Raw genomic sequence first — 20,720 nt, forward strand, 5'->3', positions numbered from 1 at the left:
AATCGTCTTAACCGAAAAGTCTTGGCCACTCGAAACGCCTCTACTGTGGCCGGTCCTCCGTCGTTCTCGTTAACTATTTTCTTATCACTGGTGTTTTTTTTAAATTTATTATCGCCCTTGTTCATATGAATAGTAAAAATTTTTTACATATTTTTACAAATATATTTTTACATATAATTTTACATAAACTTTTACATGAGTAGTAAAAATTATTTAGAATTTATTGTACTTACTGCCTCAGGAACAATCTTTTGTATTTGTTTAGTGATAAATTGAAAGTTATTTCCCTCCATAAGTATTTTGGGCAATAAGAAATACATATTATGGTAGTTAGTCCCAGAATTTCTGGTCTGGAATAAATGTCAACTTCCAGTATTACGTTGTGAAATCTGAAAGCTTATCAATGCGAGCAATTCTGGAATATCAAATGCTACCAATGCTGTAATTATTGTTGGTGCTATAGTCCCTTGAGAGTTCAGGCTTCCTCTTAAAAACGTCTATTTTCCTGTTGATTTCCTGATATCAGCCTTCAGATTCCTGTGAACTTTGTTGTTTTCCGTTGTAATATTATATCTGTGAATCATATAGGGGTGTCGAAACATTAAATAAAATAAAAAAATTATCTCACCCAGCTCAACAATTTCGAATTTGGATTTGTCACCTCATTTGGCAGTTTTGGAAACTTTTCTGACCAATTGTTTAATTTGATATTTCAGATAATTCCTTGGAACTTGCCCTTTGCCGCATTGGACGTGAAGATGTCCTGCTTCCGCAGAGCACGATTGACGTGGAGAGGAGAATCCAGAGAAACATTTACCAGGAAAGACAATCTTCCGAAGAAATTGTTGGATATAAGAGTCCCGACTCTGGTATTTATTTTTTTCTAGTTGGATTGAAACATGTTTGAATTTTTTTGGATATATTATTTTATTTTTGGTCGGTTATGTTAAAGTTAAAACTATATTTACAGAAATGATCGAAAAGGAGAGATTAGAAAGGACTCTGGAACAAGAAGACCTAAACAAGGCATTAGATGAAGACACCCTGGAAAGACTGCAAAGAGAATTGGTGGACAAGAAAGAACCTGGGATGGAGGACTCGTATGGAGGAGATGAGGCCAAATACTCACCAGAGGAAAAGTCATATAAAGAAGACAAGGAAGAAGAGTTTGAAGAAGCTAGTGAAAAGGAGCTTTCTCTTTCACCCTCAGAAGAAAGTGAGGAGGAAGAAGGTATGGGTGCAATTTTATTAAAAATTTAGTAAATCAGTTCCCTCTATAAAATAGCGATGCACTTCCAAGTAATGCGAAATCATATGATTTTGGTTTGATTATTTGATCACACATTTTATAGGCGCTTTAATTAAATACTGTAAGCAGGACACATCTTGGCCTTTGAAACAATCGAGTATTTTTTTGTTAAGTCTTCTAATAAGCACAGAAAAAAATAAAGCATGAAGCCTATAAAAATTGTTCAATATCTCCTGCTAACGAACCCTTTTTCGGATATGGTACTATTGTATAATGTGGCCAATTAAGTTCCTTAGACTATGATTGAAAACATTTTAATATCTGTGCACAACCTCACAAAATAATGTAAAACACGCTTTCTAGCAAATTTTTTTGCATAAATCAAAACAGGCAGCTGATGTTCAGCGGAAATTTCAACATTATCGCCACCTAAAAATTCTGTCGAAGACTTACAATACAATATCTTATTAAATACTCTAAAAATACATACATTAGAAGATAGACGTAAAATAAACGATTTAACATTCTTATTCAAAATACTAAACTCTAAATTCGACTTTTGTGAACTCCTGCAACTTATAAACATACATACACCCACAGTAACAACACGACAAAATACAATATTCTACAGCAGCACACATAATCGTAACTACATTGCCCACTCTCCGATACAACGACTTCACACCATGTGAAATCATTACTTGGGTGATGTTGACATATTCAATACCAACTTGGCAAGTTTAGTGGATCATTTAAAACATTTATTTCAACAATACTCCTAAACACATCATTTAAACCTACAAATAGCTATAATTTACTGTTTTTGTTTCTTGTGTTTGTATGACTTGTTGCATAGCTTTTATCAAATGTAATTTTATTCTTAATTTTTATGTTTCAAAGTATCTGTCAAATTAAAATTATACTACCAACCATGTAAAAGCCCTCTGGGCGTTAAAAAAATAAAATAAATAAAATCTACATAAAGACTTTGTGATTTTATCCGGTTCCACGTGGCAGTGCATCTCCTTAAATCTAAGCCCCTGGACACATGAGATAGGGAAACCAATTTCGTATGTCAATATCTTCGTCGCATACAAAATTTGCAAACAGTCGAAAGAACATCCAGGGGATGATTTAATAAAGATGAAATAGAAAAGATGCCAAAGTTGTAATTCTACTGTGTTGCCAGAGCTGCAGCCTGTATGGTTTAAATTCTCATGACGATTGCCAACATCAGATTGGACTAGCCAACAGAAGAAGAAAAAAAATAATGCTCTCAATTAAAAATAGGTATTTAATATTGCATTTGCTTCACTGTAATTCCGAAGACAATATTTTTTCTTTTGCAGGTATCAAGAAAAGCGTGGCCGAGCGCAAACTACAAATCACTAGAAAGCTCAGTTCTGCCAAAGTTCCTGCCTCCAAGCAAAAGAAGGAGCTGAAAGAGGAAATTATTGAAATTAAGAAACAAATCAACCCCGAAGTCAAAAAGTTTCACATTCAACAGACATCTATAACTCAACAGTCTTCCCTAACTCAACAGGTATGAATAAAATACACTTTCAAAAAAGTTGCATTAGTAATTCTTTAGAATTTGCTTGGATGATTTGATTTCAAATCATCTTCCTTTCAAAGTCCGATTTTACGATTGCCATTATATATTTTTTATTTATAGACTTCACAAGAATCAACAACAACCTCAGGCAAAATGTCCAAAAGGTCTTCTGAAGAGGATGAATTATCTAGACCAATTCTTTCTCCTGCTGTAGAGCATGTTGAACCCCCAAAAGAAAAAGTATTACCCAAGGCTGGCCCGAGACACATGCAAAAGCATGTGAGGAATGAGTCAATGGTCAGATTTTCTTCCGGCGATTTCTCAGACATCAAAGTCACGCAGAAAAAGCCAGATGATAAAATAACCGAGACCAAAATTGTAGAAGAAATTACCGTAACTCCTACGTCAAAATCTGAAATTAAAACAGAGACAACCACCACTACTGATGGTAAAACAAGAACCATTACCATTGAAGAAGAAGTTGTAACTGTGAGAGATATTGCAGAACTACCACTTAAAGAGAAAATCAGCTCGTTTGAAAGTAAAATGCTCACTGAAAGAACCAAAGCAGAAACTGATAAGTTTGATGCTAAGACGAAATTAGCAGATGAACGAAAAATTAAGTCACCCGAAGAACTTAAGTCGAAGACAATAGAGGAACCAAAACTCAAGACAGCAGAAGAGCTGAAGAAATCTACGGAAGAATCAAATTTCAAGTTAACTGAAGAAGCGCTTAAAAAGCATACTGAACGACAAACAGTGAGCACCGAATATACAGAAGAATTCATTAAATCTCAAATTAGAAGCCAAGAAGAAAAGGTTTCAACCAAGTATGAAACTAACCAAATTGATGAAAATGAAAAAGTTTTCAGAGATCCTGGAAGTCCAGACTTAGTTTCAGATTTTGCGGCAGAACTTATGAAAGCTGAAGAGACTTTCAGAGCTTCTGCAGATCACACAAGTGAGAAATACAATGATAACTATTTCAAAGCTAGCCAACTACCTAAAACCTTCCCAAGGGCAATGCGAACCGATTCAACGATTGTCCAGTTCTCTTCTGAAGAGGACAACGAATACATGAAAAAGTCAACTGATTCAGAAACTGAGACTGAAAGTCAAATTGTCACAGTCAAGCAGCAAATTGGACTGTTGGAAGAACAAATGTCAGGTGTACGGGGACCAGTTAAATTAGAACCAGTTGCTTCACCACGAGGAAACATCCCAAGAGAAAGTATAAGATCTCCAAAACTGACGATTAATATAGAACAAGAGCTCACTGAAGAAACTACCGAAGATATCATCAGCAGAGAAGTGAAAGTGCTGGAACAAGAAACAGTTAAAACATTAAAAGAATCTGAAGAAATAGGCAAATTGAGAGTCGACTCTCTTGAAGACTCTTTGCAAATTTCTTCTGATGAAGAAGCCCAAATTCAGCCAACAGATGATGAAAGTGATTCTAATATCAAAGGACAGCTTTCGGAAGAAGTAGCAGAAACACCCAAAGCAGTAAGTAAAATAAGCACTATCCAAACCAGTATTGTGATTGCTAACAACATTCTATTTGTTATTTTATTCTCTTTTTTAGATTGATATTGAAACAAGAGAGGTATCGGTCGAAGCTAAGATTGAGCAATTCCAGACCATGCAAGCAAGATCCGATTCTCTTGGATCGGATTTATCCAGACCTTCCATTCCCAAGGGATCTCCTACACATTCCGGAGCAGGGGGAACTGACTCCTCTCAACTGCATGAGCCAAGCACTGATAGAGACATAAGCACTGTTTCCCAGACTGATTCCAAGGTAGGGTAATATTTGCTGAAAAACTTAAGATTAAATATTTCCTGGTAACTTGGAAATTACTTCATGTTTTCAACTCCTTCCTTTCCAGACCCACTCCAAAGATTCAAAGCCAACCAGGAGTGACTCTCTCGACGAGGCTTCCCAATTCTCAGACATGGAGGAGACGCAGATTGGAGTAGCCCAATATGTATCTGCCACTGCAGCGGCTTTGGGTGCAGCCGCCTCTGCACTTCCTATTGGATCTCCCAAAAGAGACATCATTGCAAATGCTAAAGCAGAAACAATGAAATTCCTTGATCAAGAGTATATGTTCAGCTCAAGCGAGAAAGGTGATCCATACGTGAAAAAGGATAAGGTATGTGTAATCAGATTTATATCCACATCAAAATCAGATAATTCTTTATTTTGTAAAGCAAACACAGCCATGAAAAGATCTTCATGACTGTGTTTGTGTTTTATTTTTTATATTATTCATTAGGAGGTAGACTCCATTGCTTCAAAGGTTGTTAGTGCAGTGGCAGCCGCTATTGCAACGACAGTACCTGGTGTACCAAAAGTATCTGATGACTTCAAAGTAACCGAAGCCGTCAAAGTAACCGAGGCCGCCAAAGTAGCTGATGCTGTCGAAGTAACTGATGTGATGAAGGAAATTGATTTAAAATCACCTGCTGAAGCAACGGAAGCATTTGATACAACACAGTTAGCTGGAGCAGCAATTACAACTGGTGCAGCATCACTTGTAGGGGCGGTGACAGATTCACCAAAGAGGGATGTGATAGCAAACTCAAAGGCAGAAACTCTTGCGTTCTTAGAGCAAGAGTACTCATTTAGTTCTAGTGAATTAGCCAACAAGACGATTAAGAAAGAAAGGGTAAGCAAATATTGTAATGATAATTATATATTTAGCGTCTTCATCCACTGAAATGTCCTTCAAAAGGCGTCAACGATCAACTGCCATTTTGTGCTGAATGTGAAAATGTCTGGAATATTTTACACACATTAAAAAGATTACTATTTTGTGTTTACTTTTCTGTTTTAGACCCCAGACGAGCCAGGAATAAGTGCAAAGGCCAGGCAATTTATTGAAACCGTCACAGAAGCTGAAAAAAGTGTTCAGGACTGCTTCTTCTCCAAGAGAATATATTCCGACTCATTAGAAGAATCCGAACAATACATCACGGATAACGACTCAAGGCGGGCATCAGAAGCCGATTCCATTACTTCGGATAAGTCAGATCACATTGGAATCAAAGATCGAATGTCCAAAATATCCTCAGAGCCCGAAGAAGGTGAAAGCAGCCTCATTGATGACGAAAAGCTGGACTACGACAAAGATGATATCAAATTTGAGTTTGTCAAAGTCAAGAAAGACAGCAAAGAAGATTTCAGTGAAGCCGCAAAGAAGGCTGTGGCAGAAGTAGAAAAGAGTGACGTAGCACAAGACAATGTCTTCAAAAAGATGACGCCTAAAAGACACGCAAGAAACGAGTCAGTTTCCATAACAAAGTTTTCTTCTTTGGAATTAAACGAAACGATGACAATAATTCCTCCAGAAATTCCAAAACGAGCCACAGAATTCCAGATGTTTGTCACTGAAGCAACTGACGACTATAACGATGAACGCGGTTCTTCATTCGATAAAGAGGAACTCTCTGACAAGATATCTTCAGAAAGCAGCAGGGAGATTGAAATGTCGATAGAGAAAAAATGGTCAGATGGTGCAGTGTCTGACAAAATCTCTTCAGAAGACGCAGTAACAGATAAAATCTCAAGTGATAGTCCAGCCAGAGTTGAGTTCTCTGATCCTAAGGTGATAATAGACACATTGCGAGGTATTGACCATGATGACGATGATGACAGAAGTATCGAAGAGCAAGTCATGGACACGATGAAGGGAGATATATCCGCTTTGGAGAAGTTAGAATCTAGGTTGGCAGAGATGAGAGAGGATGTGGTACATGACGTGAATGCGGCGGCAACCAAATTGGACGACGCTTTGAGTAAGTTGTTGAATAAACTTTTATTTTATCAAAATCCAATAAATTTATTCAAAATCCGCTATGCCGCTTCATACAATTACCCCACGAAGGAGACTGGCGGACGTTGTATCTAAACACACTTAGCGACCGTTTAGCTGCAATATGAGGAGTGGAAGACACTCTCAGTATCGCGCTGGTGTAAGACCACCATTCAGAATTGAAAAGTTGCTTGAAATGGTTTGGCCGTGTTTGTAACGAGATCTGAATAGCCAAGTACTTCCCAACTTTCCTCTTCCCCACCTCCTACCCCTCCCCACTACCTTCATTCTCACAACATACCCCAATCGGAGATGGCATAGTCTCACTGGCTCCAGACGGTTGTGAGCAGTTGGGACTATTGTGTTTCACAATAAGTATAGCAGACAGCAGATAGCCACAAAAAACTCAAACTTAGATAAAAGCAAAGATGGCATAATCAAATCTAAGCAACATGTAGAGTGTTATTTACTTCAAAAAATTATAAATAATTTATACAGATTACAATTCTTTATTCCAATCTTTCAACTCTAATGTGGATTTTAGTGTAGATTTTTAGAGATACGAATTGATGTTTTTTAGGTCTTGGTGTTTATTGTAAAATACATATTCACCTCATCAGGTGAAATACGGTTCCATGCTAATTCGCAGAGGCAATTCAACACACATTTAAAAGTTACATAAAGTCATCAAAAATTAAAAAAAAAGCCTGTAAACTTAATCTAATAAAACTAGTTTTTCATGTTTCCATGACTTTGTATCATTTTTTAAGAGTATGTTGAAGCGTGTTGAATGTCCAGTGTCCTGAGTTGGCCGGTTACTGTGAAATATGCATTCTGCAGAAAACAGTGTTTCCAAATTCATTTTCGTATGGCTGTTTATCAATTGAAAAACAAACAAATTTGCCTGAGAATTTATATTCAAATTATTTATTTTTCAGAGGAAGGTCTAAAGCGGTCATCCCTTGGAAGCAGCAGTGCCGGAGACGCATCAGTGGAACTCCAGGCTGGAATTTTAGGAGGAAAGCGAGCATCAGACGCTCCAAGTCTAACTGATTCCAGAGACTATACATTCGAGGAGTCCGAAGACAGTATTCCGCACCACGTACAACATGATGCAGAGACTAAAGCGAAAGCCATCATAGGTGAGACTGAATAATACATCAATTACTACGTCCATACCATACACTGAGCCCAAACCACGCCCAAACAACAAATAAATTATTCAATTTATTTATTTATTAACACCCTTTTTAGGGGCTTTTACATAGACATAATGCAAAATTATTCATAACTGAACTGCCTCAGTAAAAACCTTTTGTATTTGTTTATCAATAAATTTGAAGATTTCCACTGACTCGATATAATTACTGCCCTCTATTAGTATTCTGGGCAATTAGGAATACATAGTATTTATATGGTAGTTAGTCCCAGAATTTCTGCACTGAAATAAATCCCGACTTCTAGTATTACTGGCATCCGAAAGCTTATCAATGCAAGCTATTCTGGATTATCAAACGCATCATTTTGAATTTTATATAAAAAATACCAAGTCGGTGAAAATCCATCTGTCGCATATTCATATCATTTAAAAGAGTGTCGTAGTTCAACAAAATTACTGGAATACCCATCTTAAAACATAAAAACGTAAGAATTCATTTTGTATTCTTTAATGGCTTGTACACGAATGTATAATGTAGGAAACGGTATAAGAGTCCTAACCCCAAGTGAGACTACAGCATCTCCAATTGGGGTATGTTGTTAGGCTGAAGGTAGTAGGGACGGGAAGGAGATGGGGAAGAGGAAGGTGGGGAAGTACCTCGTTATTTAGATCTGGTCTGAATGGTGGTCTTACACCAGGGGTATCTTCCACTTTTAGTCAAGTTTTCATGACTAATCACCCACTCAAAGTTTGGCGGTATGAGTGTGGAACATCGTATACATGTCTTGCTTACCCTACGGACATTATTTATTTTTTTATTTATTTAATATTTGAAAAAAATATTTTTTTACATAGATAAGTATACAGGATATAAACAAGATAAAACAATAGAAATTAAAGTAGCCTTTCCTCACCATAAAGAGACAATGCTCTTGTGTTTGGTGGGGGAATTCTAGTTCAATTATATATAATTATGTTAGTATTAAGGTAAATAAATTATTAAGAAACAATATGAGATTTAAACAATATTACTTCTAGATGTAAGTAGTAAACGTATTTTGGACTTATAATAGTTTAAGGTAATTTTTTAATTTAAGGTGAAATTCCTGAATATTTTCGATATTTTTTAAATTTAATGGAAGGTTATTAAAATAAATTATGCCTAGATAAAGATAGGTATTTTGAATGAGCTTAGTGTTAAATTTCGGGATTTCAATAGTTTTCTGGTATCTTGCTGATGTATTGATTAGCAAGTTAGGAGTATTTGACTGTATTTCTTTGTAAATTTGAAGTATTGAATATTTTTGATACATTTTGTCTACTGTAGGTACTTTGAAAATTGAAAAAAATAATTTCGGTAGAAAATTTTGACGGTTTTTTCAAAATTACTTTGATTACCAATCTTTGAACTACTTTAAGTGGGTTCAAAATTTTATTATATGTTCCTCCCCAACCAATAATACCATATTGTAATATGGATTGAACAATCGCACAGTACCTTCTTTTTAGGTTTTCTAGTCTAAGAATATTTCTAAGTCTTATAAATATATAAATACATTTCCTAATCCTTATCGACGAGTTCACAAATATGTGTTTTCCATTTAAAATATTGATCTATATATACACCAAGATATTTGATTTTGGATGTTGGACTAAGGATAGGACAAGTTTGATTGCAGCTAGTTCTGCCACATTTTCGTTGGTGTATTATAATGTTCAACTCTGGTTCTGATTTAAATTTATTGATTGAAAATGGGATAAATTTTGTTTTTTCTGTGTTTAAGGAGAGAAGATTTTTATCGAACCAATTTCACGTTTTTAACTTTTTATCTTTTAGAACCACATTATGACAAGGCTATCCGAACTATGAGGGGAGACTCTTTAGATGACGTGGAACCATTTTGCATGGATCAAGAAATTGGTTCTCCGAGATTACCTGGAATACTCGAAAAACAGTAAGTAATATTGCCAGACATTAAATACCAATGAAGTAATTTTTAGCAAATGTATTATGCCAAGTTTGCAAAAACGTTTTGAGCCATCGCTTGCCATAATGTGCCAAATTTATAGAACCTAGAAATATGGGATAAGCGGCAAAATCTGGGTGGACTCATTGGCTTTAAACAGCAGTAAACATGTTATATTTTTCCATATTAATATTTTGAGAAATGGTGTTTATTAAATTATATAGTTAATGTATATATATATATATGTATATGACACCAATCGCTCGAGTGGCTAAACGTTTTTATATGTCTTAAATTAAAAATAATAATCACTTAGGCCTTGTTTAAGGCCCCAATTTGTTCAAAAGTCAGAACGGATTTAACGGGAACCTTACAACTGTCAAAAAAAACAAATGACGCTGAATGGCCATTTGATGACAATCGCACATTTGAATTTCTGCGAAACAACCCGTCCTTAGTTTTAACCACTTTTATAACAAAGAATGGTTCCATGATAACTCAACACAGTGACAATTCAACACACTTTTAAAAAGTGATATAAAGTCATTAGAAACGATGAAAAAAAAATTTAAACCTAACCTAACCTAACCTAATCTACTTAACCCAGTTAATAAAGTTTTTGTTTCATCACTTTCCATGACTTTATATAACTTTTTAAAGATGTGATGAATTATCATTTTAATGATTTATCCGGTCACCCAAAGAATATATCAAATACAATTCAGCCAAATTTTACGCAAATAATAATAACTAAATAACTAAAATAAAAAAATGTATTAGTAATCAGGATAGGGACTTAAAAATGAAAAAATCTGGAGTCTATAATCGGAAACTGTAAACTAATGTAAAATACAAGGTTTTTATGCATAGCACAAAGGAAAACAAATTATTATAAGCAATAATTATCAGCCCGAAATACCCAAACAAATTGAAAAAAACTCATGAGAAAAAATAAATAAATGAAGATATAATATGTCTCAACGCCACGGTGGGAGATTCATCAATAATTGTTGAATGAAACTTAACTTATTGCCTAAAATAATTTGAAACTTGATTGTGATTTTTTTTATTTAAACAAAACTGAGAGGAACTTTGTTAGGATAAAAGAGCATTTTAGGATTAGGATACGAGATACGACTAACTACAATAGCAGTTGAGTGAAATCGTGACTACCTTCAGGTGCACTGCAATGTGCAGCGAATAAAGCTAGGTTATAGAAGTCTTGAACGCATTTCAATATTGTCCTTGAAAATTCCTAAGTAAAATGTTGACATTGCAGATGCCTGTTAGTTGCTTCAAATATAATTTTAAATATTATATTAGGCTTTGAGGTATTTACAAAATATTAGCCGTCTTCTAAGGGTTAAAAAGTCAGTTTGCTAATGATTTATTGAAGACAAACCACACTTTTGGTTTTGATTGTGGTATGTATAGAGATTTTACCCTGTAATATTATTGGTAGCTGTTGCGATAAACTGGTAATTTAAAAAAAAATTAAAAAGGTGTAAAGAAAAATTTAAATAATAATAATAATCTGAAAACGTTTTTGAACGAAAGTCTACTAAAACATGGAACCCCTCTCCCCCCAACCCTCTAAACACAAATTCCTTCTTCCAACTACACCTTTAAAGCAATTGTATCACATCGTATACATTTGGAATCGGGCCGCTGACGATAACACTCCATATGTAGATTTATTTATTTATTAACGGACATTGACCAAATTACATAATAACAACACGAATAAAGTAAAATGAAAAATACAGGAGTAGACCAAGGTACATGGAAGCAAAGACATATGGTAGATATAATATAAGAAAATAAAGTGACAAGTCGAATCAAGTCAAGACTACGCCGTGGGTCAGGACCACAGGACACTTATAATATTTCATCACTTGTTTAGCGACTGACAAAAATCATTCAGATTTATCCCAAAAAAGTTAAGGTTTTGACTTGAGTTAACCAGTCTACACATTCTGGAAAATGGTGAATAATATCCATAATTTGTCATATATAGATGTCGATAAGGTTTAAATTCCCGCACAAGTCCTCATAGGTTACAAAACATGTTGTTTCTGTAAATAATAAAAGTGGTTAAAACTAAGTGATTATCATTTATAATCAAATATGCTGCTACAAAATAGGTTCGCTGTGTTTGAAGAAGACGTTTTAGTTCTATTAGCCTAGTGCTCGCAGTTTCAAACGGCTATTTCAAATCACATTTCATATTATGATATACAGATTGTAAAATTACTGTGAAAGATTTTTGAAATGAAATACACTTTTTGCAGACAAAAGGGAATCTCGTCCACAGTGACCCAAGTTGCCACAACTACCGTGGAAGTCGTTTCAACTGTTCCCTCTACGGAAGACCATAAGGCTGCCAAACCAATTGCGATTCCTGTTACAAAAGTACAATCCCAGGAATACTCCGTTCACTCTTCACCTGATGAAGTAGAGGAAAAGTTGTGTACTGAATCAGAATCAGGTAAAAAAATCTTTCTTGCACCAGTGACAAGAATTTTTTCCCGTCGACAAACCGTTCGTTCATGCGCTGCTAGCATTGGAATTTCGCCCTAGCTGGAATTTTTTGATACGCCGTTTAAACCTGTATGTCATGAAAAAGTGCACAATTTTTTTTAACAGAATCGTTTGCACTTGAAACACTTTAGAGTTCAATTTTGATTCCATTATTGATTTCCCTCAAAAAGGGTCTGGTGTACCACATGTTAACGAATAGTTTTTCTGATTTCTCTGTATCAGTTTTTTCATTTGAGAGTCGTTAATGTCTTCAATGTTTACTTGTGTTTATTTTCAGAGCTAGATCAGGCCAAGGTTCTGGAAATCATTGAACCATCATCCGATGTTGAAGGTGTATTTGCTCCGAGCTTTGACACATCCAAATTAAAGCAAGATTCTCTCGATGACGCTGATGACTTTTTCCAGGAGAGAGATGTAAGTATAAGTATATAAGATCCAGTACTTCTCCTTATAACAGCTACCGGTATCAGGAGATCTAGCCAAGTCAATACAATATTGACTTAATTCATCTATGGTCAGTTACTGATATTGAATGTTCCGACAGCCAATAGACAAATATTTGCGTGGTCTCCTGAGTATCAGATAAGGTTAGGTTAGGTAACTGTCAACATACACACATATTTTTTTTTTTGTATTAGGCAATTCACCCTAAAGAGAGTTTTAATAATGTCGTTCATTATGCAAAATTACTGGCTTATTAACGAACGGAGTTGAACTAACGAAGCTTGTAGAGTTGAAATTTGTAAGTTGTATACGCGGTGAGTTGATTCCTTTCTCGCCAATGACGCTACATTGGTTTGAGCTTGGAGATACGAAAGTTGTTCACATGAAATGTTGTAAATAAAGATCGCATTAACTAATTAATTCGTTTTAAGGTTATATTGTTTAGGCTATTTGACGTTTGAATTTTCGGAATGTCAATTGACAGACAAAAACCTCCAGTTTTGCCAGAGTATATTGATTTCTTATTTTATTTTATTTTCTGAACATAATTGTATTTCATAATATTTTCCCACAATGATTTATTTTATTTTTATTATTTATTTATTGCGTTATCATTGTCAGGCTATCGACAACGCGACCAAACTTGGAAATTCAGTATAAAATTCAACCCCCAAGAGGTGCAAACAAGCATCTATCGGTTATCTGCTTTCTCTGGAATATTTCTCCAATCCAATTATTATTTCACCTTCAAAAGTATGTTTTGTGTTTTGCTTTCAATCAATTTTTTTATCCATTTCAGTTAACCTTTGATGATGTCAGTGCTGATCAAGCAGGCCAAACGAAAACTGGCTTCACTAGTTCATCATTCACATCGTCAGTTCAGAAAACTTCAACTGGAACCACCCATCAAACCATCCATACGTTCCACGAGTCAAGTGAAACTAAAACCACACATTCTTCAGAAGTGTTGGCACAAAAGATAAATTTGATGGAAACTAAATTGGAAAGTGCCCAAGAAATGTTTGATGCTGTCAAAAGAAGGCTTTCTCAGGATAAGTCTGAATACAGCACGTCTGAGGGTATTTGCGATATTGGATCAGCAGTTGTTGCACCAATTGGAATGGAAATAAAATCAGCGGTCAAAACAGAAGAACTTTACGAAAAACCCAGAATTGTCTCAGCCGTCACAAAAGAAACAAAGCACGACTTCCATACTTCAGAGCTCATTTCTGATTTTTCATCCTCTTTAGCCGCGTCGGCTGGAATTAACTTCAAGCCTGAAGAAAAACTTAAAGATCAAGACCATCCTGATTTGATCAAGACTGACTCGAAGGACATCTCTCTGACACACGAGCATCCAGTTTCAGAACTTTTAAGTGATTCTACCGCTACTATAGCCGCATCAGCTGGAATAGCGTTCAAACCTGAAGGAAAACACGTTGAAAAACATGAACGGGACGTTATTCTGAAACATGAACACTCAATTTCAGAATTGTTAGCTGACTCCACCGCTACATTAGCCGCATCAGCTGGAATCGACTTTAAACCGGGAGAACATGATGAAGTAAAAGATCATCCAGACTTGGTCAAAACTGATTCCAAAGGTTTAATTCTGAAACATGAGCATCCAATTTCAGAATTGTTGGCTGATTCCACTGCGACTTTGGCGGCATCAGCTGGAATAGCTTTCAAACCTGAAGATATACACGGTGTGGTTCAAGACCAGTCTGATTTGATTAGGACTGGTTCTGACGAATCACTTCTCATACACGAACACCCGATTTCAGAGTTGTTAGCCGATTCAACCGCAACTTTGGCTGCCTCAGCTGGAATTGATTTTAAACCAGAAACAAAGATAGAAGAAGAAGACGATGAAGAATTCTCTCTAGAAGTAACGAAACATAAGCATGTTGTCACAGAACTCTTTTCAGATGCAGCCATGACCCTAGCTGCATCAATTGGAATTGCCTACAAACCGGACGATGATATGCTTAGTCGAGCTGAAGAAGCAATAGCTAAAATGCATTCATCTTTGGAATCTGTTGATAAAATAGAGCTTTCAGAGTCACACGAACATCATGTTCATGAACTGGCTACAGATGTCACTTCTGCGTTAGAAAAATCGGTTGATATAGATTTAAGATCAGAGGCAAAGACAATAGCGTCACCTTCTGAACATCACGTTTCTGAAATAGTTTCAGAGGCGAGCTCAACTTTAGCTGCATCAATCGGTGTTGCGTTGAAGCCGGAAGACAAAGACCATGTCTCTTTGAAATCTTCCGATTCAAAGGAATCTTTAAATCGCCGGGGTTCAGTAGTTTCTGAACTGGCAGCAGATGCTACTTCAACCATGCTGGAATCTATCGGGGTCGAAATGAAATTCGATGATGATGGCGAAGACGAAGAATTAGACCTACATGGATCACTCGCTGAGTCCATAACTGAAACCGGAGCCTTTGTCGCTGCGTCGATCGGTATAATGCTCCCTCTTGAAAAACTATCAAAGTCAGTTTCCAAAGAGTCACTTTCTAAGGTCGAAGAGTCAGAAACAATCTTGAAAAAAGACGAAAAAACTGTTGAAGAAATACTAATTGATGAAGAGTACTTAGCAAGAGATGACAATAAGACTTTAGAAGAAGTGAGTGCTACTGAATTGGTAGAAAGGGTAGTTAAAGCAGCTGAAGAAAAAGTCTCTGAAATAATGGAGATAATCAGAGAACAAGAACAAAATGCACAAGAAGAGAAGATTTTTGCTGAAACAGAGTCAAAATCTGCTGAAAAGAGCCCGGACAAGGTAGAAAAATCAGGATCTAAAGAGGACGATGGAGGATATGATGATGAAAGAAGTCCAGACTTTTCTCCGGAAATCAGCGAAGACCGAGATAAGATTTTATCAGAAATGAAAGACCTCAACCGGGCAGACAGGAGGTGCTCAGACTTCTTGGAAGGAATCTCTCAACCAGGAGGATCACAGATCCGAATCGATACCAGCCACGTCACACACGGTAAGTCTTCAAACTGACTTATCGTCTAATTCTGTAATATTGCGTCTAAAACCGATCGTCTCATGAAAATCTGGTTGCTTTCTAGAACTTTCTCTGAAGTTCTCAAAGACACCGCCTCCTTCACCAGTGGATCTGATACAGAGGGAGAGAGCAGCCGCCTCCTCTGCACACATAGAAGTTCCAGGACAACAAGCTAAAGGTACGATTATCAATAAACCTCCATTATTCCCATGATTATTATTATTATTCAAAAAAATTATCGGTAATATCAGTAACGATACTGTTAGAATTCAACATATATTTATCACACACCTTCAAATACTTTTAAACAACAAAAGGCGATTTCACTATCACCCGTTAACAGTGGTTAAAATTATTATAAAGTTATTTAAATCATATAAAACCATTAGATCAAAACTCACGTACGTAATTTTATGCATTGCACAAATGCACAATACCTTTTTACTCAGTTTCGAACTTAAAAGATTAATTATATTAGTGCTTTTATCAGGTCGTAACTCAACACAATTCATTTATCAAATGAAAGTTTTCAAAAACCCTTTTAGAAAAGAATCAATTATGTATTTCTTAACAATTCTTTTTAGATAATTGTGTCTATGATACAAATCTTTATGGAAAACAAAAGTATGTTTAAAAATTGGTTCGGACCAACGCACAACATTTTAAGTATGATACTATTCGCAATAAAAGGTTAGGTCTCCCTTTTTTAGGATTTTAACCTGTGATTTAGAGGATTATTGCCTCCCGTATTATACATAACTGTTCATTGTCCAATATTGTGAAAAATGACGATGCGTGTCAAGTCCTAGTGGTAAAAATTGGCTGACTTAAAATTCATCAGGTCTGTAAAATCTGTCAGGTATTTCTTTTAAAACTTAAATATTTGCAAGTACAGACTTCCCAATTTTCATTAGTTCTCCAGGTTTAAAAGAGAATTTATTTAGTAATCGTTCGTTAAAAACTAAGTACGTGTTCTATCCAGTGCAGCCATCACAAATTTGTTGGGTTTACCCATTTATTTGGTTCAATATTCTGTTAAGTCCCCTATCATCATATAAGCAAATATTGTCAGCTCATTCGTTACCCGTGAAAGTTTGTTTCTCATTTAAAAAAGCGAGGATTATTCCTTCCATAGAGTTTGGTACTTTCCTTCTGTGTCCTGAATTTGGTTGTTGAGTATCGCCTGTGTTTGCTAGAATATTCACGTATTTGTAGGTCCTGAATCCACCACCTTAGAACACGTGGCCAGTGCTAGTAAACTCTCTCCCAAGGATGTGCGCCTTTCAAGAGACCTTGACATGGAACTCTTACAAAATGGTACGCTCTGACACTAATAATTTTGAAATTTTCGAAAAATTTTCTGTTCTCACCTGGTTTATTCAATCTGATATCTTTTTTGGTTATCATAACCGTTTTATGTTATTGTTTTCTTTTATCGGTAATCCTCTTTACATGTATTGTATTTCGTTCTCGTCAAGACCTCAAATTGTTGAGTCGTCCAATTAAAATTTATTTGTTTTCATTAAACCCTTTGCATCTTTCGTTTGAAATAATTAGTTTTGGGTTTCTTTGGTTTTGATTTTTTAAATATCTTCGTGTATTTTGTTTTAAAGTTTGATTATTCTGTTCGTCACAATTTTCGTTGTAAGATTTGGTTGTTCCTCTGCTTTTATATTTGTTTAGTTATTTTAATTTGCTGAAACCATTTTACTGTGCTGTTCAATGATAACCACAACATTGGCTTTCGTAGAATTGAAAGCTTACTAAATTCACTATTTCGTCAAAACTAGCGAAACTATAACAAAATTTTTTTACACTTCCACAATTATTGCTTCCTTAAAGTATGTATTTTTACAAATAATTTGGTTTTTTGGTCGTGTTGAATATATCTATCTTATCAACGTTTTTTCAGCTATTACCAGCCTGAACTTATTTACAATGGGATACAATTCACGCTTTTTATGAAACCAATCATTTAGAAAATATAAATAAAATTATAGCCTTTTATTAATGACAGTGTCTTCTGGTAAAAACACAATGCTTATTTATATTTCCCCCATCCAGTTACAAATTTCCTTTGTTATATATATTTATTCTTTTTTTGAATGGTTAACATAATATATTTTATTAATAAGTAGTAAATATAATATTCTCCTACCTGCGAATAAAAAATAATGCTATGAAGGATATGTATACGATCTTGTACATAACAGTTATTATTGTCATTATATTCAGGATTTTCCAATAAGAGGTGTTATTTTGATATTCAATCGTAAAATACCAATGGTCTCGTTGATTGTGTGGCACGTAGCCGTCTTGTTGAAAGTAAACGTTGTCCAGATCAATACCATCCAATTCCGGCCATTAAAAAATCATTAATCATCTCTCGATAGCGCAATCCATTCACCGTAACTTTTGCTCCAGCCTCATTTTCGAAAAAGTAAGTGATGACTGATGATGCAATGACTCCGCCGGACCATAAACCGCACCAAACAGTCACACGTTGGGGATAGAGAGGCTTTTCAACAATAACTCTTGGGTTTTTCGAGCCCCAAATGCGACAATTTTGCTTGTCGACGAAGCCACTGAGGTGGAAATGGGCCTCATCACTCAAGATGATTTGCATTTGATTCACTCAAGTGAATTTTAATAATTTCAATGCGTTGTTGAAGCGTGTATCGTTCCATTTTTATTAATGGCGTAGTTTTTACTTGTCAAATGTCAAAAAATGACAGCTTTAAAAGTAACATCTACCGAAATAGCGGGCTATTCAAAATAACACCTCTTATTGGAAAACCCTGTATATGTATTATATTATATACTTTATTATACATAGTATATTGATCGATGCATAAGATCATAGCTTTTTTTATCAAATTATGGAAGAAATATTTTTTTGTAATTAATAAATGAATCTATAATTTTCAATCAACTTCGAACGTTCTGGGAAATTCTTGAAACTTTGTGGTGATGAAATTGTCAAAACCAATTTTGAAGAGCAGAATCTTCAGAAATTGTTTAATAAATTGTGTTTGTTGGGTAATTTTTAGCCAGATGGCAGTCGTTACTGTGAATTTATGCATTAATTGATTATTTTATACATATTTCTAAACTAATGCAACAAATTTCAAACTGCAAGTATCTAAAATTGTATTATTATCGACAAGTATTCGTAAGCAACAACAGCTTAGTATCATAAATAAATGTTTATTTTTTGCCAGCAATCATGCAAAATTAACACATCTTTGCAACAATTGTTACTTATTTTTTATTTAGCATCATCTTTTAGGTTCATTAAAAGACTTCGTCCGTTGCATAAATCTTTATACATAAAAATAGTAAATGTTCGTTTGTTCAAAATGTCAAATCTCCGAAAATTCTTCATCGTTATTTTGAAATTTTGACACAAAGTTGCATTTGTTGGACGTAAAAGCAACACGCGCTATTGTTTCTCTATCTGCACAGATTGACTGAGCCACAGCAACGCGTGGCGGGGTATAGCTAGATAATATTAAATATAGTTTTATATTCGATGATTTGGGTGACAGAAACTGTTTCACACAACTAATGCTGGCTGTCTCTGATTTACAAAAAGGCACTTTGTTAAATTTTTGAAAATATTGAAGAGAGGAATAATCTAACAGGAAGCTGAAATATATTCGATATTCTTATATTGCAAGGTTATTACTATTTTTCTTTGTTAGAGAAAGGGAACGCTACTTTTTTTACTAGCTTAGGACAAATGAAATTTAATTTTAAATTCTTGTTTAATTTTGTAGCTATATCAATTTTTTTCTTATTTTAACCATAAGGGTAAACATAACGTATGTTACGATCTACGCTTTCATCGATGGTTTTAATTTAATTAATTTATTAAAATACACGTTTCGCAAGTTAGGCTATAAAATATTTTAATGAATTATTTGTTTGCGCACGTAATACGAATATGAATAAATAGTTTGTCAGTATAAAAACTCAATTCTTTCAAGAAAGGCATACAAATGCAATAATCCATTGACTCACACGTACACATAATAACATAACTTACAAAAAGTGTATTTTGATAAAATAATTCAATTAACACCATCTATAAATGCGTAGATTATGAAAAATGTTACATTTACCCTTAATTTAATCCTTCCTTGTATTGTATTTCCTAACTTATAATAATATCTATTGATATATTGCATATTTCAATAGTATTTGAGTAAAATCTTAAATGAAAGCTGTACCTTTATTTTGACATCACTTAAAATTGACATTTTAGACACCGATCAGTTTTTCTTGTAACCGCTTGGGTACTAGAGAAACTTTGTCAGCTACAAAATTTGAAAGAATAGTGGCGTTAATTAAGGTATTGTATTTTATTTAATTTTGTAAACTGACACCATAAAAGTGTTTTGCTTTCTTCGTAACTATATAAGACCTTTTAATATGTAGATTATATGAATAACTTTCTTTTTTGTTTCGCGAAAACCGCGGAGAAAAAAGATTATATGGTAAGTGGAGCAACCAAACAGGTTGCAAGAGTGAAATCTTAAGTACTTTAATAATAATTTTTAATTTTTTCAACATCATCTCGCTTTTTTTGTAAAACAACCATGTTATGATATGTGCCTGAAACATAGATAATCCAACTGCATCCGCCTTTTGCTAGATTATTTCATTTATATTTTTAAAAATAAGTGTTTTTTTATTATTTTTAAAAATATTTTTTAAAAACTTTTCAGATGAATGTGTTTTTTTTTTAATAATTATCAATCTGAGTTTTCTTTATTATTTCAAAAAAACATAATTTTAAAAGAAAATATTTTTTATATTTTGAAAAAGCCCCTATCCCAAATTACAAACGTTATTGTGTTTATGATCGTTTTCGATTATAGAAATTACAGTATTTAACAAAAAAAAGACAATAAAAAAATTTCTAGTGTTTGTTGGTGCTATTTTGCTAACATGAAATG

At 34.5% G+C, this 20,720-nt stretch overlaps 1 protein-coding gene across 9 annotated transcripts in view; it reads left to right on the forward strand.

Annotated features, from left to right (window-relative positions):
• The window catches only part of LOC149409828 (uncharacterized), an 80,776-nt gene that overhangs the window by 35,406 nt on the left and 24,650 nt on the right, over nucleotides 1–20,720 (forward strand). For 8 of the 9 annotated variants that reach the window (XM_089649132.1, XM_089649126.1, XM_089649128.1 and 5 more), the window contains 15 exons: nucleotides 717–869; nucleotides 971–1,231; nucleotides 2,599–2,792; nucleotides 2,925–4,310; nucleotides 4,390–4,605; nucleotides 4,694–4,960; nucleotides 5,084–5,476; nucleotides 5,645–6,605; nucleotides 7,561–7,764; nucleotides 9,619–9,736; nucleotides 12,040–12,236; nucleotides 12,567–12,703; nucleotides 13,533–15,738; nucleotides 15,824–15,937; nucleotides 16,975–17,076. In XM_089649132.1, the coding sequence (XP_089505258.1) occupies nucleotides 717–869; nucleotides 971–1,231; nucleotides 2,599–2,792; nucleotides 2,925–4,310; nucleotides 4,390–4,605; nucleotides 4,694–4,960; nucleotides 5,084–5,476; nucleotides 5,645–6,605; nucleotides 7,561–7,764; nucleotides 9,619–9,736; nucleotides 12,040–12,236; nucleotides 12,567–12,703; nucleotides 13,533–15,738; nucleotides 15,824–15,937; nucleotides 16,975–17,076 (6,909 nt within the window). The remainder of the gene's footprint in view (nucleotides 1–716; nucleotides 870–970; nucleotides 1,232–2,598; nucleotides 2,793–2,924; nucleotides 4,311–4,389; nucleotides 4,606–4,693; nucleotides 4,961–5,083; nucleotides 5,477–5,644; nucleotides 6,606–7,560; nucleotides 7,765–9,618; nucleotides 9,737–12,039; nucleotides 12,237–12,566; nucleotides 12,704–13,532; nucleotides 15,739–15,823; nucleotides 15,938–16,974; nucleotides 17,077–20,720) is intronic. The other variant, XM_089649131.1, reaches the window with a different exon arrangement.

Source organism: Hesperophylax consimilis, chromosome 29 (assembly GCF_061612785.1).
Source record: "Hesperophylax consimilis isolate HC1 chromosome 29, BYU_Hcon_1.0, whole genome shotgun sequence".
Taxonomy (NCBI): domain Eukaryota; kingdom Metazoa; phylum Arthropoda; class Insecta; order Trichoptera; family Limnephilidae; genus Hesperophylax; species Hesperophylax consimilis.